This window comes from Lutjanus erythropterus, chromosome 17 (assembly GCF_056507025.1).
Source record: "Lutjanus erythropterus isolate fLutEry1 chromosome 17, fLutEry1.hap2, whole genome shotgun sequence".
NCBI lineage: Eukaryota > Metazoa > Chordata > Actinopteri > Lutjaniformes > Lutjanidae > Lutjanus > Lutjanus erythropterus.
The window spans coordinates 28260627-28284171 of NC_139333.1; the positions used below are offsets into that span (position 1 = coordinate 28260627).

Below are 23545 nucleotides of genomic sequence, written 5' to 3' on the forward strand. Positions count from 1 at the left end.
AACAAACGACAAAAAATGACAACGAAAGGCACAAATCCTCATGTTTAAGAAGCTAAAACCAGCAAATGTTTTAGCTGAAAAAAATACAATTATCAAAGTAAATGACAATTATTGCAGGACGTTACTACAATTAATGTTATTACTGTCGAATTAAAGTAAATTAAATATTGATCATTATTTCGATCTTGTACAAATGCAAGGTTACACGCTTTTAATTTGAAGTCAGTCTCGGTAAATTTCCGGTGTGACTTTAGTTTTTCAGCTAACTTTGAACTGTTGCATTAAACTACAAACCAGCAAAAAGAAAAGTCAATTAAGTCACAAACCGACAAAAATGAACTAAAAATTACCACAAGGAATAAGAAAAAAAAAAAAGTCAAATAATAAATTCACTTATGTTTCATTTATCTCAAATAATTTAGTTACCAAACTTACCAGCAGCACAAGGATTGTTACACATCTGTTGTGAATAATATGTACTTATTTTGTAAACAGCAAGAACAAACTAACAGTCACACATGGAGTCAGTTCAGAGTCCAGGTTCATTCAGTAAAGTCTCATTTTAATGAATACAAACATACATTTTCATGGTACAGGTACAATAAGTTACCCATAAAGAGTGCCATTTTCAGTTTCAGAGCAGAATAAACATTGTTAGTTCCACATTTCTTCAAATGTACACTGAAAGGCAGCAAACATCAGACCATAACTCTGCATTTCATACAGTTCTTAATATATAATAATACTAATATACACTGAAGTATCAGTCGATATCTGTATGATAATTATCTGTGAGGTTAGCGTTGGAGCGATGGACAAACATGAGGACCAGATGTTTTTATTGCTGCTTGACGGTAAATACATACAAACACATGCTTACATGCTACGCTGCTGCTTTCTGACTCCGCTCGATGGCCATCCTCTCCAGACGCTCGGTGTAGAACCCGTTGAAATCCAGCCTGAGAAATTAATCATCAAAAAAAAAATCAAGATTATTTTCATCCAGATTAGATCTTTTTTATTTTGAATACAGTGCATTGATTTTTTTTGGCCACTTGAGGGCAGTAGAACAATCTTAACATCTGACATATTATCACTTTATTAACACTGTTATGCTGAATATGTCAGCAAGCAGTAGCCCATCTGCAGTCCTGTCATGGAAACTACTTTCTTCCATTCAGGCATTGAAATGGGAATGTAGAAAAAAATAGTAAAGGAGTATTCTGTAATAACTGTGTGCAAAAATGAGCACAGCAGCATCTTCATCGACAAGTCAATTATTGGGACACGCCTTCATAACTGCACGTCCATCAGACACAGAGCAACATCATCATGGAGTCACGTTTCTGTCCACCTGATGAATATAAGTCTCTACCAGCTCCTGAGAGAATAATCTGACTCTTCAGCTGCTACATGTTGAGTCCATCACATCGAGCAACTCCTTTCACATCACAGTCACTCGATGCATCATTAATATTAAATATTCATGCAGCTTTGCAGGATGATATCAGTGTTCCTGCATGTCGATTACCATGTAAACTACTTCACAATACTGACCAAGACTCTTCCAGGGAGCCACTGCTTTCTTTTGATTACAGTGCAGCATGAAAATTCAACGGAAACTCTTATCTGCAGAGTACACTCTTTCCAAATGCACTATGACATGACTTGTCTTCTGTAATAAATTATCTACAGTAACTCAATCCATCCTGCCTGATGTTCACACTGAGATGAACAGAAACCAGCAGTTGGAAGGTAAGAAAACTGAAAACACTGTTTTACTTTGGAACACAGTGTGAGTAACCAGGGATGTTAAGGATAAATCATCACTGACAGTAAGACAGCATGTGATCTGTCTTACTGTCTCACTGACAGTAAGACAGATCACATGCTTCTAAAACTGACAACTCATCTTCACTACCATGAGCACCAGCTGTGCAACACTACAACCTATTTTCAGGTGTCACATTGTGCAACATGTCACAAGGTAATCTTTTAATTTCAATGTGTAATATTCAATACTTCAGTATCATTCAGTGTGCAATATCAATATTTCACTCAAGTTATTTTTTTCATTCCAGTCTGCAATAATCAGTAATACCATCATTCAATGTGCAACATGAATATTCCCTCCTTGTAATGATGTAAATTCAACTGCAGTCTCCTTGTGTTGTATATACTGTTTCTATTTCTGTATTTTCTGTTTATAGTGTTCCTATTTTTGTTTTTATATTCCCTGTGTTTAAAATGTTCATATTTGTTGTATTTTCTCTTGATTATATATATTTTTTTCCACACTATTTATTGATGCATCTTTATATTTTTGTTGTCAACTTTGCTGCTGTAAAACTGTAAACAATGTCCCTGTTGTGGGACTAATAAAAGACTATCTTGTCTTGTCTTAGCTTAAATTTTAATTGATTAAAAATGTTTTTTTTAATCATATTAATTATTGATTAATCAACTGTTAGTGTTTTCAACTATTGCTTAACATGCACATGTATGCATGGGTCTAGTTTTTATTTTTAATATCTTTGCACAAAATTTCATCATTACGCCTCGCAGTGACCTCACATGTCATGACCCGCTGTTCTAAACAGCTAAACAAATTATTTTATCCAAATTATTTTTATAGTAAATTTTTATTCCATTCCATACATGGGTCATTTTTGATCCATGTGTCTAAACCTGATGTTGTAATACACAAAAAATAGATATTTTTGTCACAAGGTAAGGAAGTAAAATGAAAAAAATACTTTGTGTTAATCAAAAACAAATTATTTAATGAATATTTGGGATTGATTTCAAAAGATATACCAAAGAAACACTCACCAATACATGAAAAAAAACAGGAAATGAATACAGGTAATTTTAGACCCATGTTGTGCATTAGAAGAGGTTTGGAGAGCTCACGCATTGAAGGAAAATACACAAGATTTGCAACCGAGTAGTAACATGAAGTATTTTTGGATGTAAAAACATCTGTGTGGCTCAGGACTGACTGTGTTTTACCTGTAGATGATGCTGATCATGCTGTGCTCACAGTCGTTGGTGCTGTAGATGCTCAGCTTGTCCAGCAGGTCCAGCAGCAACATGCTGAAGTTAGTGTCAAACTTGCTGATGGTGGCTTCAAAGCCTGCGTCTGAGTGGACGGTGTCGGCGTACTCAGCCAAAAACTGATGCGGTGAAACAACAAATCGTACTTGAGACACGTTAAACCCAAACGCTGCAGAATTTTTGTACACCTTGTTGTTAAATAGTTGAAATATTTTCTGGCTTTGACGCAACACTTGATGACCTTTTCACATCTCAAAGTAAGAATGTGAACATGTCCTGCAGAACTCGGTCTACTTGTTCAGTGTTGAGTGTTAAAATACCTTCGTGGTCACCCTCTTCCTCTCCGCCTCCTCAGCGTGTTCATTTTGAGTGGGAGGACCGTCCATCGTCCCCTGCTCCAGAGACAGACGCTCTAACCTCATGCTCTGAGTGAACCGCTGCAACACACAAAGAAAAAACAAGCACATTAGTGCTAGAGCTGCAAAGATTGGTCAATTGATCAGTTAACTGTATCTGTTTTTTAAAGTTTTCTCGCACCCCTCAAAATCAAGAAGGCTTCACAAAAAACACTGGCGACCTCTAGTGGGCTTGGGACCTGCAGGTTGGGAACCAGTGCTTCAACAGATACAGACATGATGAGAACAAACCTGCATGCAGTTTGTGAACATGACGCAGACCGCCATGAGTTTGGAGAAGATCCTGAGCAGCTCGGGGTTGGTCAGCATGCAGTCCTTCAGGCAGTTGTCCAGGAAGCTCGTGTGGTGACAAAGCACGTCATCGATGTTCGACGCCTGCAGAAGAAGACGACGAGAGACGGTCAGCACAAAGACAGCGCAGGTTATCAGGGCAGGAGAGCTCAGTCACTCACTGTTTTCAGGTTGTTCTCCATGACGTGCCAGGTGGGCTCCATCACCTCAAACATCATGTAGTACTGGATGTTCTGCACAAAGTTCAGCATTCGCTGCCGGAGGGCGAACGCTGCTGCAAACCTGAGGACAGGTAGTTTGAACAGAGTGTGAGGAAGGGCAATAAATCAACATTATATTTATATCATGATATGACACTAGATATCATCTTAGATTTTTTTTTTAAGACCACTGTGAATGTAATTTAGGATCTATTTGATATCCATACTTGCAAGACAAGTGCATACACAGTTTGCATTAGTGTTCATTGTTTCAATGTTGATTTTGTTTTGTAGTTGTTAGAGCATGAGCACATAAAACACATTTTAAAACAAGACTGAATTTAAATCCAACTTCATAAAAGTAATTATAACCTGTGAAAGAAGACCTGTGAACATTATACTTAAGCCATTTTGAGGCTTAATTCAGATTTTAGACTTTTTAAAACCCACAGAAACCCTGTATTTGTCAGTACATCCACATGGTGATTATTAACCTACTGATGATAATTTATCAAAAACCTCACTGTATTAATAGTTTGTGAAAGAACCAAAAGTCATATCTACAATAGTGTTACGATCTCAATATTGAGGTATTGGTTAAAAATATTATTGCCCTCCCTTCTTTATAAACTGCCGGCTAGTTTACTCTACAGCAACACATCATATGTTTGCACTATTTGATAATTTACAGTATGTTTTCTTTAGAGAAAATATCTATATTGAGATATATGTTGCATATTGCGGCTAAAAATATCAAGATATTATTTCTAAGCTGTATCGCCCAGCCTTCGCATGAGGACATTTTTCATAAATTCAACAAGTTCTGGAGCAACTCACCATTTAGGAGAACGTAAAGAGTACTGCTTGAAATCTTTGTTGCTGATCCAAACGTTGCACAGCAGCCTCTCCACATGTTTGCAGTAAAACATGTGTCTGAACAACATCTGGTACCTCGTCAGGGCTTTCCTGGAAAAGGAAAAGTTTTTTTTTGTTTTTTTACTAAAAGTATCAGAAGACATACTTTATTATGTGTATTTGTAGGTAAATAAAATGTATTTAGAAATTACTTCTCAAAAGGAAACTGGCAGGCTAATAAAAGACAAGAACAATAACAAAATACAATCAAAGCAGAGGTAACTAAACAGAAGATGTTAGCTAAAAGTGATCAAAATTACAAAACAGAACCACAGAAATGCCACAAAATACCAAAAAATATAACATCAAAAATAAAATTATCCACACAAAAAATCTCGTCCTTCATTTTAACTGGCTATCATACGACTCACTGTAACTTTGCCTGGAAAAATGTAAAGATAAACTTGTTTCATCTGATTTTAATATCGAATCCGATCCAGATGCAGCCACTAATAACTACAGAAACAGCAAATCTTTTCTCTGATGGTCTCCTTAATTCCTGTAGTTCATACAGATTTCAGTGAGACTGTTTCCAGTTAAAAACTCCTCGCTGTGACTTTAAGAAAACCAAACAACATGAAATGATCTGTCAGCAGCGGAGCAGTACCTGTTGATGATGAGCGAGAGCGGCCATTTGACGATGTAATCGAAGGAGAAGGCCTCCAGCCCGCTGAGGGCCACGTCTGTCGGGTCCGCGTTGATGATGGCCTTCTCCTGTTTGGTCTCGATGGCGAGCACCCGCAGCAGCTGAGTGATGACATCATGAGGCATCAAGTCAATCTGCGGAAAGAAGAGAGGAAGTATTACGCACAGATCCACAATGTCATACATGTATTATTAATAATATTTAGTTTACTGGGGAGAGTACACAGATACGTAGTCTTATTTCCACCCACCTTGAGGTCATCTTTGAAGGGGTCGGTGTTGGCGGTGCTCATCCTCAGAGCGAGCTCCAGGAGGGCTTCTAGTCTGGGAGGAACGATGTCATCAACAGGCTTCTTCAGCTCCTCCTCCGTCAGGTCCATGAAGTGCACAAAGAAATCGCCTTTGTCCATCAGGAAGTAGTGCTTGATGGATCTAATGAAATCAACACAGATACATGTAGTTTTATAAATCACTAAATCTTCAGACTGTTAACAAACAAACCTTAAATCCACCTGTAAGAACAGCAGATGGGTGACAAAACTAAAGAAAAACTTGCAGTGCCAAATCCATTTCTGTTTATAAATCTCAAGTTAAGACACATCTTTTTAACCAAGCGTATTAACGTAGTTCTTTCTTGTTTTTCTGAAGTAAACTGTCCTTGAGTTACATGAAATGTTATTATTATAAATAAATAAATAGAGAAACATAACAGATGCAGATGCTTCCATACAGAACACGAGGGCTTTTGATCCCGTCTACGCACAATCTTCTCATCAGTATCTCATTGGCTGTTTAAACCTGGTATTAACATGTGACCACACTCTTAAAGCATTGTGTATGTAATGTGTCCTGGTCCACACTGAAGGCCCGTCCACTCAGCTAACGTCCTGTAAGTCCACACTAAACAGCTTTGTTTCCATTTGATTTACTATAATGCAAATGACGTGTGTGGGCTCTCCGATCTGCCAAGATAAGAACCAGATGTTCACACTGATTTCACCACTGATATAGTAAACATTATTTCCCCAGACTCCCTTAAAAATTGCACAACTCTGAGACTTTCTGAGTGAGAAGAAACTTAATAAACATTACAAAATGGCTACAGCAAATTCTTGGTAATTCATGCCGTCTTGTGACATTGACGCTGTTTCAACTGATTTCACCATTTATTAATGAAAAAAGACATTTGTTGATGTTAACTTTGCCAAACACAGTGAACTGTAACCAATGTAATCTTCTTTATCCTCTGCGGAGAAAGTCCACAGACTTAATCTTGATCATTGGGGCCTTCTTATTAATTTGTTAAAGTCAAGTTAATCAAGTTATTTGTGTGAAAAACTTTTTGTCCATTTGGCTTAGTATGTTGGCTACTAATTTTGAGCCGCTGGTTAAAAACACATTTGGTTTTGCAAACAGAGATAATGTAGGGTAGGGCCCTAAACTAGTCTGGGTATTTCTGCAATAACAATATTCTTGATGAAATGACAAAACACAGAAAAAATAGTTTGGTTTAGAACTTGCAACAGCAAAATGTGTTCTGCAAGACGTGAAATTAGTTTGTTGTGTTGCCCCTTTTAAGGTTCTTGCACTTCTTACATATTACAGTGAGCTCTGATCACAAGTGTTCACTTGATATGTACGTGGAGACATATTCTAATACCAGGTGTGAAAAGATAACCCAACGCATCTTAATTCCAGGTGTAAACATCCATCATTATAAAGGTCTTGAAAATCGGTTTACCTCAGGCGTGAAACCAGCTCCTTCTCCTCCATGAGGAAGTTCAACAGGACCTTGCTGGCGTAGTTGTAAGCTTTCTCTATCTGCTCCACATATGCCCTCTCCTTCAGGGTGTACAGCACCTCCCGAGCATCAGGGCACGTCACGTCGCGGCCGCACTCCCGCACCACGTTGAGGTATTTTCCTGCAGAAGAACAAGATTAAGGAATATGATCTTGTGTCTGAGAAATGCTCTTGTAAAGTTGTACATTTGTCTTAGTTTTCTTTACCTGTGCTTAATATTTTGTCAGCCATCTTCTGTAGATAGGAGGGAATCCGATGTTGAACGATGGTGTATCTCTGATCCCAGTATTTATCGTTATAGTCCTCCTGGATTTTCTCTTTCTGCAGCTCATGTTCCTCCACCATGAACTCACTGTGAGGACACAACAGGTATAAAATCAGGCTTAAACACAGCGCAGATACAGATACAGATACAGCGAGCGTGTTTTGTTATTCTGAGTCTGAACTGCACCTGTACGGATCCTTGATGATGCCTCTGTAGATCCACTTCTCCAGGATTTCAAAATAAGGGACGCTGGCAGCTTTAGTGAGGTAGAGACACAGCTCCTGAGCCTGGCTGTCACCGGTGTAGTTGAAGGTTCGATCGTGAAGGAGACTCAGTGTTGAACCACCCATACACTCTCCTTTGTCCACAGAGGACGCTGAGTAAATAGAAAAACAGAACAAAATATATGAAGCCTATTCAAACGGTTTAATTTTCTCTGAATGAAGAAAAATGATATATTAACATGTTTGTAGCAACTCTTTCTATAACATTAAAGAATCATCTGATCCAACAACACTTGTCATTAGTTTATCTTTTATTATTGAGCAACAGTGGTGGAAATGAACTTCATAAATTTATTCAAGTGCTGTATTTAAGCATATTTTATCTGTTTCTACTCACTGCATTTCAGTGTTGTACTTTTTACTCCACTACATTTATCTGACAGCTTTAGTTACTTTTCAGGCAAAGATTTTACATAAAAAACATATATAATAAATATAGAAAATGCGGCACATTGTTAAAGATTAAACCACTGGTTTCTGACTGTTCTGACTTGTTAAAAAAAGAGCATCAAGTTGGAGCATTTTGTAATATTTCAGACGTCGTTGTTGTTGTTAGTTGGTCACATTTTTCCTCCACATCTCTTACATGGTTTGAGTTAAACAACCATTTGCTCAAACAGGTACCATAGGCCTGACCCAAAACTTTGAAACTTTGAAGCTTGTACTGTTGCCATGGTGATCAGTGTCCAAATCAGGATGCCAAGGGGTTTCTTGGTTTTGTTTATTTAAGAGAGGAAAGAGACGTTGCTCATGCTTCACCAAAAAACTGATAAAAAGTGAGAAATGGAGCTCCTCTATGGAGTTAAATTAGTCTCAACAGCAGGTTCATGCATGTGATGTAAACGCAGAGAAAAACATCCTGGCGAGGAAACAAATCTGCTCGTGCACAAATGCATGAACGTCTCCCCTCTTGTCTCTCATTAGTCTCATAATTACAGTAATATCTAAACATATAAATAAATAAGTTTGAGGAAAACATGATCTACCTATTTGGCAGGTAAAATTATTCAAAATTTTCACACAAAAACAGGGAAGAAAAGATTTTTAGACATGATGAAAAAAATTGCACTCTACAAATGGAAGTATCAGCAACGATCTAATAATTTCAGATAGAATCATGTCAGCGGAGTCCAGAACATGATTCTCTGTAGAACTAGTACTTATTCTTTTGATATTTAAAGTACATTTAAATAATACTTCTATACTTTTACTGAGCAGGATTTTCAATGCAGGACTTTAATTTGGGACAGAGTATTTTAATCATGTGGTGTCTGTACTTCTACTTGAGTAAAGGATCTAATTACTGTAGGTCTTCCACCTGAAATACAGCAGCTACTTGTTGATGCTGAAATTCTCTCTGAACCTGGATCAGATCGCCCTCAAGTGGTTAAAATGAGCAGCTCGTACTCACAGGCAGCTTGTCCTAAATATGAAGACATGCAGCTCGTTACGTACGTGTGTCGGCAGTTTACATGTCGTTCTCATGTTTGAATATCGATCCCCAAGTCACAAGAACTGTCATTTATTTGTAATCTCAAAAAATGTATTCAATAAACCACTGATCTCCTGTCAGATCAGTCTATAAAAGTATTTTTGTCCACTCAGAGCAGGGAAATAGAGAAAAACTTTGGAAGGCCACAGCAAACATTCACCATACAGCTTCAGCTTCCACTCGTGCCAACAGTAAAAAAAATATATCTAACTGCGATTATTCTGACTGATAGTATAACTGCGATATGATTTGCAGTATTAGAGGTCATGATCATTTTTAAATCATTATGTTTGTTTTGATTGAACAACAAGTTAAAATCACTATGCTATGATTTTTTGCAGGAATCTGAACCAAATTAAGATGTTTTTTAAGTCTGTGGAATTAATTAATTAATTAATTAATTAATAACTGGTATTATTGTGTAAAGCTTGTTTCAATTTCATGTGTCCTGTTTCCCAGCTTACAGTGCCATGTGATTTATCTGATGTCTTGTACTGTCAAGAAGGATAACGCTACGATAACAACGATAACAAAAAAAAAACAAAAAGAAAAACAAAAAAGCCAAACTCATGAAACTTGGACTCTTACCAATGGAGGCGAGTATCTCCATGGTCCTCATGGTGGGCTGGATGTAGAACCAGAGCTTCTGCAGGGACAGCAGGCCCTGCCGCTGGAGGTGCTCCAGCTGAGTGACCAGGATCAGGTACTCCTTCATCAGAGTCCTCATCGCCGCTGTCAGCGCGTGGTTCACCTGACCGTACTCAAAGGATGACTTCTCCTCAATGAAGCTGAAGGACAAACATAAAACCAATGTCTGATAATGTTTCCTCTGGATCAAATGAGCTTAAATGTTTTGATTCAACTCGACATTGTTACACGCTCACCGTGTTATAGTGGAGTAATACGACGCCACTGGTAATATTCTGTTAACCAGCTCTTTGACAGACATGTCCAGCGTTGAATCGATGATGAAGGAGCGGTTCTGTCTCCCCAGGACAGGCTGAGCTGTGATGTCTCGTCCGTCAACTCCAACCAGGACAAAGAGCAGATCCTCCACCAGAGCTTGTTCCTGTGCAGCCAGAGGCATCGTACCTGACCGCAGATAACGCTGTTACAAACACTACCAGCAACAACAAACACTTATTGCAGTGAACAATTCCTGCAAGATTGTAAGAAATGGAATAATTTTATTTACCCAGCTGATGCCCCAGTATGAAATCAGTAGCAGAAATGAGTTTGAAACTAGCTCACCGATGGCCACAGCTGGATCTCCAGGAGGGGTGGGGCTTGTGATGAAGTCTCCGAGGAGAGCAGGACGGTCGTACACCCAGTTAGGAAACACGGGGTTGGGCTGGGTGGGGTTCTTCTTGTTGTGTTTGTCCCTCAGCATCTTCCGTGTGACTTCAGCAGGCTGCAGGAAAAAAAAATGACAAAAACAGACCAATCAATGAAAAAAGCAGCAGCAGATACAAGACGAAACGCAATAAATTAGAACTAGTTTGTACAACGCGTTAATAGACCAAAGATCAAAAGTGAATAATCATATCATACAGAGGGGCCAAAAAATAAAATCAAAAAAACTGTTCAGATAAAAGGTTAATGGTGCACATTTTCAGATTTTCAGTCTTCCCTGTGAGGAATTCATTGTGCTGCATCCAGTTGTTCAAATGAAACAAGACAGAAAAAGTTACAAAAAAGAAGGAAAAGAGCTGAGAGACGTTCAAACCCTGGTTTTTCTCTTTTCTGCAAAGCTAGCCAATAACTAATGGCTTGGAACTGTAACTAGTTAGAATGTAATTAAAGATATCGACAAACTGTAAACACTAATTGATCACTGGTAACATTAACAATCACTTGATAATTGATTAATCATTATCATCCCTAATGTAAACAAGTTTTGACAAGTTGAAATGTAATTTCTACATGTGAAAATATTTATTTTAACCTGTCAAAAAAAAAAAAAAAAATTATACATGTCAAAATAACATTCTGACCTCCTGAAATGTCATTTCCACTATTGAAAACTAAATCACTACTAGTCACTTGTACTGATTAATTTAAAATATAGAATTTACATTTACAGCCTCTCACTGCTCTCATAAGCTTCATGAATCATCGTGGGACTTCAGCGTTGGTAATCAGAGCTCTTGGGGTATTATCAAAATCACCAAATCTGCCAAGAAAAATAAATCTCATCCAAATTCCTCCAGGTCTTCTGAAATAAATCATCCTACAGTTTGAAGCTGACCTTCAGATCTACTGTCTCTGAGTAAGAAATGCTCACCAGAGGAGCGTTGGAGCTGGCCGTCACGTTGCCGAGCTTCTTTCTCAGCTCGTCCAGTTCCTGCATGGACATCTTGGAGGTGGTCTGAGGCAGACTGTAACTGGTGGTCGTGGTTGACGTCGTGTTCGCTGACGACTCTGACCTCTCTTTGGCGTTCTGCTGCAGAGCCTGAAGCGTCTACGAAAATATCAACACAAAAGCTGTGAGACAGTTTGATAAGAAGAACTACTAAATTTCAATAAGGCTTTTAATCTATTGGCATTAAACATGAGAGAAACCTATGGGTCCTTCTTCAAATATCTTCAAAAACCTTATGATTGTATTCCAGTCTTCTATTTATATCAGTAACATTACCTGTTTTTCTATGTGTATAGTACATTTTCTGTTAACACTACTGCGTTTGATAAGAGATGAAAGATGAAAAAGTTCAAAACTATGAAATCAGTTAATTAAATTAATTAACTGGATTTCAAAATAACAAAAAAACAAAAACATAATCAGGTGCTTGTAAACTTCGTATTACCTCTTTATCCTCACAGAGCTTGGAGAGCAGATACACGAGAGGGTCGAGGTTTCGAACATTTTTGGACTTGAGCTCCTCATACTTCCTCAAGAAGTCCTCTGGGGTTTTAGAGAACTCTGCTAATTTGACCTGAAAATGATAAAACAGACGTTATCAGCAGAATATACACCCATAACAAGGGGTCATAATAATATGCTGTTGTCACCTGATTTAAACCCTGTAACTGTTGTAATCCCTAAAAATTCGGACTTTTTAGGGGTGCCATAATAAGCACAGAGAAAAGCACATCTGCATAAAAATCCAAACCATCCCTTTTGAGCGTTCCTAAGTGTGTGTGTGTGTGTGTGTGGTCCTGACCTTGGCACTGTGAGCAGAGACTGTGGTTGTGACATAGGGCGTCCTGTGTTTCTGCAGCAGGTCTATGTAGCCCTCGGCTCCATCGCCTCCTCGAACATGAAGCAGGCTGAGCAGCTCGTTCACGTCGTGGTGGATCCTGAACTCGCTCATGGCTCAGGCTGCTGAACTGACAAGACACTTTGGTTAAGAAGAGGTTTTCAAAAGTGGACGCTACCAATATTAAAAGTAGGTATCGGTCATTTACTAATTTCAAAACAATTAACAATATTCAGCCCTACAGTGAACTCTTTAGAGTAAGATTTAATGTGGACAGCAATGTTTGTACATTTTGTCAGATAATGAATCCTGGGAACATCTTTTATCCACCTGTAATATTATGAACTTTTTGTGGAAAAGAATAGATGAGTGTTTGGTAACAAGGAATATTTGTCTTTGAATATGATATTGTGAAGTTTGGTGTTTTAATTCAAAGCAATTTGTGACAAAAAGGGAATACAATAAAACGTTTAGACAAACGACAGTTTTCACTATTTTCTGACATTTTACGCACCACACAACTGATTAATTAATTGAGAAAAAACTCCAGAACCTCTTGAAGTTAATTTAATTACTGATAATTTGTTTTTTCTTTTCTTTAAATATACTGTAAACATTTATTATTTTTGTTTATTTGGTTTTATGTTGAGTGTTTTCACATATGTTGCTTAGATGTACTGTCAGATGTGTGTAAAGTGATACTGCCTGTTTGTTATTTGAAGATGCTGGAAAAAAGGTTAAAAGCACTTTGATAATGAGAAAAAAATAAATACGTATCAAAGGAAGAGACGAGCAGAATAGCTTAGCCTCATTACAGCAACATCAGTGCTACTGCCTCAAACTGAAACCCAGAGTGTATATGCAATAATTCAGACTAATCTAGACATCTTCTTTAACGAGCTTCTAATGATGCTGAGCTAACAGTTAACGTTATTTCATGCTAGCTTGCTAACTAGCTTGACAGCCAGAGTCGGGTAAAATGAACTAGCTTGTAGGATGAGGATGCTACCAGCGTAGCTAGCTTATCCCGAATAAAACATATCGTTCGTCAAACAGTTTAAACATCGTGACTCGTTCATTATAAACCTTATTACAGGTATAACTCAAGTCTCAGCACTGTACCTGTCAGTCGTGTGCAGCTACAAAACAACAGCAAACACCGAGCAGGTAACAAACGCGCCCACAGCCAGTTAAATTCTTCTTCTTCTCTTCCTGTCATGGACGCAGTCATGGCGCCACACTGACCCCCACTGGTGAGACAGGACGCTGCAACTTTATTTATTGGTGGAGTTCCGTCATTCCCAAAGACTGGGCCGAGGACCACAGGTGGGTCACAGGAGATTGAATTTGTGTCGCCAACTAAATAAAAGACTACAGATCAAATTCAGCAAATGTGTTTACTGATGAGAGGAAAAAATGACAGCCTGTTAATTCTGTCTCATTTATGAAGCAGGTTAAAATCTCCTATATATTTATCCTGATGAAAGGAAATAAAAAATAATAAGGTAGCCTGTTAATTCAGCCTAAATTAGATTCATTTCTCATTTATGAAGTATTTAAAATGTGTTTGATTTTAATAAAATGTGTCAAGATAAGACAAGGTGATATAGAAATGGCAGTAAAAATGGTCTGGGATGTTTATTTATGCACAGTTTAACTCACCTGAAGATTTTTTTTTAGCACTTTTCAAGCTTAAGCACATAGTGCTTTCCAGGGCCTAGATAGATAGGCCTATGTTTTGAACACTGGAAACAAATCTAATCTTTGAATAACCATCACTTAATAATATTCCTAATATCTTCCCTGTGATTCCCTTAAACAGGAAACAGGAAAACATTGTGAGCATTTTGACCAGTGACCACACAAAAACATGTCTACACTGTTGAAATAATCAATAATAAACATTTAAGAGTAAAACAAAGAATATCAATATTTCACACATTCATTTCATTGATTATCTTTAGAGTACAGGCCTCAAGAAACTAGATCTACTGGATCTTGTAGTAATTTCAAAGAATTATGTCACATCACTACAGACAGGGTACATGAGGCTGACATCTAGTGGTCACAGCAGGACAATACAGCTCTCAGTCCTGACAACAAATGCACAAAGTAGCCCACAAATAGAACCTGATCATGGGGAACTTCTGTGGAGGTAAAACAATGTTTGCTAACACCAGTTAGTGGAAGTGAATGTGAATTATTTAGCAGCAATCTGAAGGACTTATCACAACTTGTCTGTGTGATTTGGATAAACCCGTGTTACAAAACTTTTCTTTTTATCTCAGAGCGAAGAGAGGCAGATGGTCAGCGAGTCTTTGTGTTTTTTTAAGTTTTCCCCTCAGAGGAGCCTGCAGACTTAGCTGGCATCCAGAGAACTCATTACCGTGATGTGAAGTGCTTTTGTACAGTCGACACTGATCTGAATCTACTGTCACAGTCAGCTACCAAATACTTGAGTCACAGCGAGTCACAGTCCATCAGTCTGAAGCTGCTTCAAAGAGCAGCTCGTTACGGCGGGACGGTACAAACGACACGTTGGGGTTTTTACGGCCAATTACGTAGAGGGGAGCAGTGACTTCCTGGAGTCTTGTCACAATGTTGCTTTTACGCCTCAGCTTTGAACAGATTAAACTAATGAGATATAACGTGTTATTTAATGAGAATTACAGGTGCTGGTTTTGTTACCTTTGGACAGAGACAGGCTAGCTGTTCCCAAGTCTTTATGCTAAACTACGCTATATATTGCTGATTCCTACTTAAAATTGAACATAGCCTATTGATTTTGTTTAATCAATAACTGATCCAGGCTTGTTTTGTGTGAGCGAGGCAGCAGCCTTCCAGTGGGAGAAAACGGAGGAAGGTTACAGCAGCAGTTCATTGATGCCAAAAATGAAACATTTGTGTGTCATAATGAGATGCATCAATACAGTAGTGCTGCACTGATTCTTTACAGGCTGTCTGAATCGGTGTGATTGCATCTTACACATCAAAGCTCAATGCATCAGATACATGAGTGAATTGACACACCCCTAACAGTCATAGTAGGGTAACCAGGTGTCCCACTTTATGTGGTACTGCTTACTTGTCCCACATCCCACATACTGAGACCATGTCCCACATTTTGATCGGCTCTAGTTTTCAAAAATCAAACCACTGCAGGACAGAAGCTTTTCCAAAATCTTTTATCTTTTATCCAGAGATGGCTGTGTTTGATGTCAAAGTCAGGTGCAGGTTAATCTGTCTTTGATTTCCTGTGTCCAATGGGAGAAACTGTGAGTCACCATCTATTGTTTTATAGATTTTAGACACTCTCCCTTTCCCAAAAGGGTCTAATTCCAGTTTAGCCTCTATTGCATTTTTAGGTTGTAAGAAGGGAAAAGGGGAGTGTTTCTTAGCAAAACTGGGCAACTGAAAATTCTGACTACTTTTCAGCATGACCCACATTGTCCCACACAAACATACTCATTGTCCCACTTTTGTTTTCACTGAGATCTGGTTGCTCTAGACAAGAGCAGTACTGAACCTCTTATCTAACTTTATGCAAGAAAATGAATGTCCCAAAACATCAAACTAATCTTTTTTTTTCCGATAGAGAAAGACCTGCCAGCTTTAAGCCTTCATCTCCTCTGTCTGTAATCTGCATTGAAAGACTGAAATATCCTGCAGTCCCTGAAGTGTCCCCTGCAGGTAAACAGACTGTTGACTGACCACATGAGGATTTAAAGGGTGTGTAAAGGGGGATTTTCGGCCTGAGAAGGATCCCACGGCAGCACCTGGCCCATAGCGAACTCCCACCACGGGACAAATCCAATCATCTTCAGCCACACAGCTCGTGGCAGCTGTTGTACTGGGAACGTCTCCAAAAGGAGACGGAGGAGGAAAAAGAAAGCAACAGAATGAAAGAAAGAAAGAGGGCACAAAGAGTCCCATCTTGCCAACACGTCACAGCCTCAACATTCCCAAACAGATCTGACCGTCAGTAATTCCACTGCTGTTTTCCGGAGCTGAATGGTTTCTCGACTGGGTGTAAAAGTTGGCACCCGGTGTGTGATAGTGAGAGGCCACAGGCAGGCCAGTGAAAGAGCAGTGACACAAGGGTGCACTGTTTAGTCCCCCAGGCCTCCACTGGTTTATGTGCCAACACTCGACCTTTGTGTGCAGACGGACCACGCTGATCTGTTACTGTACCTTCTGTTCAGTCTGGACGTCTCTCACACACACAATCACTGCATGTTTTAAATTAAATAAACAATAAACACATTCATATATATATGGACTTTATTTCCTCTTTAGTCGCTTTAAAGTTGTTAAAATCTTATTCTGCTCTTCACTGCAGCTTTAGGACTGAAAATTTAAATACAGGACACCTGAAAATATTTTAAATGTCTTGTTGTCAGAGACGGCCTCATATTCTGAACTCAAGTAGAAGTACAGATACTGTGTAAAAAATATTATTCTTTACTAAAGTAAAAGTGAAAAAGTACAGGCTCTGAAAAGTATTCAGAGTATAAAAGTAAAAAGTCGTCCACTGAAGGACATTTCTACTGTTTCTGTGCAAACCATTTCTCCCTCCGTCTGTTTCGTCTCGTTACGTCTTTTACATTGTTTTTGTCTTATGTCTTTTTTGCTTTGTCATGTCTTATTCACCATTTTTGTCCTGTTACGGCCTTTACGTTTTTTTGGTGCTGTTATGTCTTTTACATCATTTTGTGTCTTTTACTTTTTGTCATTTCATGTCTTTTACATTGTTCTTTGTTTTGTCCTGTCTTTTACATCTTTTTTTGTCCCGTTACATCTTTTCCCCATCTTTTTTCTTCTGTTATGTCTTATACACATTTATTTTGTCTTGTTTCGTCTTTTTTGTCTTGTCCTGTCTTTTATATAATTTTTGTTCTGTTACATCTTTTCCATCACTTTTGTCCTGTCCTCACTTCTGTTATCTTTTTTGTCTCATGTCGTTTTTGTCTTGTTAAACCTTTTGGCATCTTTTTTTTTTACATGTTACATTTGTTTTTGTCTTGTTGTGTGTTAATAAACAATTCATGGTTATTTAGTTCAACAGATAAAAGTTTTACAAGGAATCAAAAGGGATTTTTTTTCAAGTACAAATGCGATAAAGTGCTGAGGAACAGCCCAGCAATTTCACAAAGAAACATTTTTTACATAATACGAAAAGACAAAATCAGTTTTTAAAGTGCACGATATTAAAGTTTTGTATTAAAATGTCCAGTATTCTCCAGATAAAGATGCTGAGATTTGTCTAGGTTCTCCTCCTGGCGTTCAGTGAGTATTTCTCCGGTGATGTTGCTGATGATAACAGTCTGTTGTGTTATAATGGCACATCTGGTTTTCAGTTTTGTGTTCACAATCCCATGTTCCCCTCATGTGTCATCAGTTAGGCCAGTTTAAGTTCTGTTGCAGTCGTGTTTCACTGTACTTCGAGTTTTGTTTCTGTTCTGTTGTTTTAAGGCCCACTTTACTTATTAATCCCTTTGTTCCATCCTGCGTCCTGCGTCTTCCTGCTTGGTCCCTTACAGACTATTTTAGGATTTTTCTTCCCACATGCAGTTGAAATCTATAAATAGCATCAGAAATGTATTTGCAGTCAATATCAAAATGAATCCATTTCAGATGTGGTCCTCTGAAGAAGAAGAAGAAGATTCAGACTCATAAGTATGAAATGTGTTTCACTTTGAGCCCATATATCATTTGTGTTACCTTAAAGTTACAGTATATAGATACAAGATATATGTTGTTTCCACCACATGTTGACATGCTACAGGGATTTTCTCCCATTCAGACACCAGACTACTGATGAGGACCAGTTCTGGTCTACAGTCGGTGATCCAGTTCATCCCAGAGGTCTCGGATGAGGTTGAGGTCAGAGCTCCGTTCGGGCCAGTTCTTCCACAACAACTGGAAAACCCATTTGTTCATGAAGCTTGCTTTGTGCACGAGGAAACACTCAAATCATTTAAATGTACTGAGTGTAAAAACAGCTGGAAACAGCCAACAAACTGACCATCCAGGTGTAGGTGAATGTAGAATGAAAGCCTCTGTATTTTAACGTAGGTCATAACGGTGGTCGGCTACCTGCCGAGCCTAAAACTTTCTACATTGTTATATGAACGGTGTAGAAAGTTTGAGAAACACTGGATCAATACATTTATATGTAATCATCATTATTGTTGCAGCTGGAAATGGTGAAGCTAATTTTAAATACTTTATGTCCAGCTGTGTAGCCTAATCTATAATCACATATAATGCTGTTATATTAGTTATATGTTTCATTAATATGAGTCTATAAAGTAACTATACGGCCTAAAGATATCAGTCATCTTCAAAAATACGCCTCAGTTCTTTAATATAGTGTTTTTTGTCATGGATATGTGACACGTCAAATGAGTACTGGTACCACTTAGTCCACAAACAAATTGTATGATGAGAACTGTTCTTTATGGAGGTTCTTCAGCATGAAAGATGTTCCCCACCAACATTAGACAGATAAAAATCAGATATTCCCCGAGAAAGTCACTAAAACTAAACTTGATGAATTGCATGTAAATTTTGTTCTGGCGGTTCTTTTTTGTTAATTTTATTTAATTATTTGGTTCAGTCAGTATTATTTCTTGTTCCATGTGTATTGAATGTTATCAACTCATTGTGATTTTAAAATAATGTCTTTTTATTGTTCTTGTGTGTGAACCTCAGGAAGACTAGCAACCACTCTGTGGGTCACCATGTGCTTAATGCATACTTTTACTTTAAATGTTTGAATGCTATTACTTTACTTTTACTTTCATTTTGAATGCAGGGTCTTTACTTCCTCCTCTCTAGTTAAAACATAAACATGTGATAAATTAGCATGTTGTAAAACTGTTATTATCTGTACATTTAAAGATGTTTTAAATTTAAAGTGTGTGGTGCATTGAGACTTTAAAAAAAAGTCAAACAAACGTTGTGTTTGCAGAGTTTGCATTTGCAGTTCTTTGTCGACATGAGTGCAGACGGACTGAGGAGCAGACAGGTTGCATTTCAGGACAGACAGTGGTCTCTCCGCTCCGCAGCGCCCCCCTCCGGCCTGCAGCTGCACCGCGAGGAGGAGAAGAAGCTGTATGTGTGTGTGTATGTGTGTGTGATCCCGGTGAGCGACTGCCGCTGAAGAGACAACACCGCTGTCTGCACTCAGGTAAGAAAAACCCGACATATTTCTAATATCTGACGGTTATAACCTCTGTGCAGCCGCGCCGAAACGTCCCGGCGAGCGGCCGAAACGCTGCGTCGTTGTTCTCCATCGGCATTCGTCTTGTCACTTAATATTTTTTTTTGCATGAGGTGGGAGAGGTTGGGCCTCTGTGCGTTCACACGTATAGATATACTCATAATGCACATGAACGAAATTCATTTTTCTTGCATCGAACGCGCGCACAGATCCTCCTGCAGCGCGTTTTTATGCGCTTTAAAATCAGACTTTTTTCATTGTGTACGATCGATCCTTCGTGTAGAATAAAAACACAGAAACGTGTTTTTGTTGCAGCCATCCCGGAGGAGCAGTCACCTCCCCACAAACACCAGCATAAATGCATGTTTTCTCCTCATTCCCGGCAGAGAAAAACCCAACAAACATGTCTCCATCATCCTCCGGAGCAGGTCCTGCTCTCCCCTCACAGAGATTGTCCTTGCGCGCTGTAACAAAACTAATCCGCCAGAATATTTATAATCTCATTATTAAAGGCTCCCAGGGGACAACAATGCAATGTTATTTCTCTGATTTTACTCCTATCCTGCTGCTCAACACTTCTTTTCTTTGTGTCTGATTTGCGCGCAGGGTGATTTTGTGGCTTCTTCACGTTGCTTTTCTCCCTCCCGTTATTCTGGATCTTTCGCTTCTTTCTTGCATCTGAGGGCCTAAATGGTTTCTAGCATCGCTGTACGTGCAGGACCACAAACCCGGACTCCTTTATTTCTCCAATCTAACGTGAATTCCTGCATCCAGAGCAAAAACAACCCTCCCTGCGTGATGCATTTGCGCTCATTTACACGCGTTTCCACTGTGTGTTCATATTCGTGCATTATTTAGAGAGCAGATTCTGTGGGGAATCGGGATGATGCGGCGCCTGTGCGCAAATGCCAAGCCCATTTTTCATGTGATCACCAGCGTTGAGTGTCCGCACCGCTGTCACACGGCCCGAGCAGTGAACCAGGCTGCTTATCTGACACATATGGGCTCCTCGGTAATCCGCCCGGGGTCAGTGGACACGATCTGATCCACTGTAGGTGCATGGAAAGCCTTTCCAAAGCATGAACCTCTCTTCAAATCGCATGAAAACAATAGGGCTTAATGCGCTGTTTGCGTGACAGTGATGATGATAAAACCTGCAGGATGATGGATTTGTTTGAATTGTGTCTTTCTTCGCCTCCGACACACCTCTTTCCCATCATCCTCGTGGGAGTTCTGAGGAGCTCAGCCTCACTCCGGCGCGTTACACTGATGGTGAAGGAGGGAACCGGGCATGTTGTGGTCTGTGCGCGCAGCTGGAAGCCATTCCGAGCGGCCAGATGATCGTGAAAGGAATGAAAGACATCTCAGTGTCATTTTGTTCATGTTTGGATAGACGCAGACAGCCCTCTGCAAGTTTCTGCAGCGATTTGGCACCAGGCCTACTGGAGAAATGTTGCTGGTATGCACACAAGGCTGACATGATGGACTCCTCCCTTCCAAAGAACTGCTGAAACTGTAGTTCAAATTAAAGGATGCGTTCAAGAGTTTCTCAAATTTATCGTAACACAGTACTCAGATGTCAACAAGACTTGCTGTGATCAGTTCTCCTGTCCACGAATGTCTTCAGGCCTTTTATGGAAGCCATGTTGTTTATTCAAAATTTGTTTTTATAGATGGCGCCCATTCAGTCCAATGAGAGCTGCTCGCCTGGTGCATAACCCAAAAACATTTTGTAGCCTGCAGGTTTACTTCCTGGTTATACCGCCCACTGAATGTGCACAATAGTGTTTCTCCCCTTCTCTCCGCCCGTGAGTTCCCACCCGGCCTGTAGACTTCACATTGTGGAGGTGTCACAGGTTTTTAAAATTGCTTGAGGAATTTAACAAATATAAAACCTCCATGGATCAAACATTCAAAATAGAAAGAGTCATAACTGGCCTTATTTGTTGTTCAAGGTGTCCTGTCAGTTTTATCGATGTTTCTTTAATAATTGTGGCCTAAATGCTTTTTGGGCTGTTGGGGAATTTTTTGCTGCAACACTGTGAGTGACCACTGGAAAAATTGGTGGCAGGCGGAGCGGCTGACCCTCATATACTAAACATCATCATCATAGAGGCCTTATTTCTCACTGTTCCCCCTAGTTCCGCTCTAATGTACTGTGATTGGCTAGTGCTCGTTGCCCTGACGATGCATCGTTGCCAGAAAACCTTTATAACATTGTGAAAGAACCTATTTTAACCATAAACATGATCTTTTCCTCAACAAAGTAGTTTTTGTGCTTAAACTTGACCAAGTAGCACCACAACATCCATGCTAGATTTCTCCCAACTGCTAATACCTAGACTTGTGCTCACAGCCAATCAGAGCACAATAATAGTAGCCAATCACAGTATAGTTTGGCAGGAAAGGGTGGTTGTGGAGAAAAAAATAAAACACTGTAAACTATAATATAAAGAAGGCACAACAACACGTCTTCACTCCCTCTGACGACTCAAAAATGAAGCCAAAATATCACAGATATGAGCGCTGCCATCTCGCTTGCTTTATTTGACGTCTACTTTGATGTTTTATTTTACTGAGCAGTCATGTCGTCCATCTGGTCAGCGGTCACGATTTGACAGAAGCAGCAAATCCAGGAGCGAGTCGATGAGTTGCTGCTAGCTCAGACACGTCTGTAATAACTGTAGGACAGAGAGGATCAAGCTAATGCACACTTAAGCTAGGCTAACTGCTAGCAGGACTAAGTTATCACATTTTCTTCCCCTTTATAGCTAAATTTAGCTAAGTCTGACTTATTTATGTTGTATAAACTCATCTGAGCATCAAAGTGATATGTCAGTTGCAGGTTTGAAAAAGTCTAGAAATTAGCTTTAGCTAAAGCTAGCTGTGGGTGCGCTGTGTTAGCCTTACTAGCTGGAGTACAGCCACTGCAGTTTGGTTCTGTAGTTCTTGCAAGTTTTAAATGATGTATTTTTCTGAAATTACACATTTCAGTGGCAGTATAACTTTGATATTGTAAAACAAAAACAGACCAGATACACAGGCCTCTGTTTGAAGGCCTTTTTAGTGCATTTTGGCTTCATGGAGCACATTTACTAGAGAACAAACAGATTTTTAATTAACATTGTCATCTGGAATTGATCTAATCTGTTTCCCGTGATGTTTGTCATATTAACCAGCGACAGCAACAGTCAGCTGAAAATTAAAAGCTGCTACTTGTAGATTTTCCATTTCTCTTTGCCAATAAAAAAGAGTGAGAAAGAAGGTTTGGATAAAAGATGTTAGTGTCGGACCTTCCTGGTATTTTGCCAGAAAAAACGTATCCCTTAATTGTCAGTTTTGAACCATAGGTCACGTATTAGTTGTCTGTTTTTTAGATAAATCTTCCAGTTTTTAGTTTCAGTATCTTTGGGTCAAATATCGGTCTGTATCTTCCAAAAAGTTGAAGGAAAGTTGAAGAGATAACAATGGAAATAGGTCAAAGACTTTAAACATTCAGTCCATAATAAAGTCTGATAATTGAATTTTAGAAATATTCTCAAATGTTGTCAATAAACCAAACCAATTCACAATAATTCCTCAAACAGTTGGAGGGGAATCCAAACCTACAACATCGCCAAGTTTGAACAAAGATGCAGATTCATCCTCAAAGACGCAGGTTCACTGAAACAGTTCCTCCTCTGAAACTGAGTTGTCAACTTCAAACGTCAGATATTATGAAATGAAAGCACGCTGCGGCGCTCCATTCAGCAGA

General features: G+C 39.0%; 2 protein-coding genes across 3 annotated transcripts in view; one reads left to right on the forward strand and one right to left on the reverse strand.

Annotated features, from left to right (window-relative positions):
- Positions 1-541: 541 nt before the first annotated feature.
- Positions 542-13815, reverse strand: tubgcp2 (tubulin gamma complex component 2). 2 transcript variants are annotated; one of them, XM_084740053.1, is made up of 18 exons: positions 13689-13815; positions 12531-12691; positions 12174-12302; positions 11651-11827; positions 10618-10777; positions 10251-10458; positions 9955-10154; positions 7777-7966; positions 7532-7677; positions 7266-7446; positions 5776-5956; positions 5487-5659; positions 4802-4930; positions 3926-4046; positions 3705-3848; positions 3378-3494; positions 3013-3176; positions 542-959 (listed from the first exon to the last, which is right to left on the reverse strand). In XM_084740053.1, exons 2-18 carry the CDS (start codon positions 12678-12680, stop codon positions 884-886), a joined length of 2646 nt encoding a protein of 881 aa, XP_084596179.1. In that variant the 5' UTR covers positions 12681-12691; positions 13689-13815; the 3' UTR covers positions 542-883. The 2 variants fall into 2 exon arrangements, with proteins under 2 accessions (XP_084596179.1, XP_084596180.1); XM_084740054.1 differs by having other exon boundaries at positions 12531-12696; positions 13689-13781.
- Positions 13816-19639: 5824 nt separating this feature from the next.
- Positions 19640-23545, forward strand: part of LOC146312397 (uncharacterized) — a 49771-nt gene continuing 45865 nt past the window's right edge. The window contains exon 1 of the mRNA XM_084741678.1: positions 19640-19758. The gene's annotated coding sequence lies outside the window, so the exon portion shown is untranslated. The remainder of the gene's footprint in view (positions 19759-23545) is intronic.

Coding starts and splice junctions, on each gene's coding strand:
- tubgcp2 (XM_084740053.1), bottom strand. CDS start 12,680: ATGAGCGAGTTCAGGATCCACCACGACGTGAACGAGCTGCTCAGCCTG. Junction 10,459..10,617: donor AGATCCAGCTGTGGCCATCG/GTGAGCTAGTTT, acceptor ATCTGCGGTCAG/GTACGATGCCTCTGGCTGCA. Junction 7,967..9,954: donor GGAGATACTCGCCTCCATTG/GTAAGAGTCCAA, acceptor CTATTTACTCAG/CGTCCTCTGTGGACAAAGGA.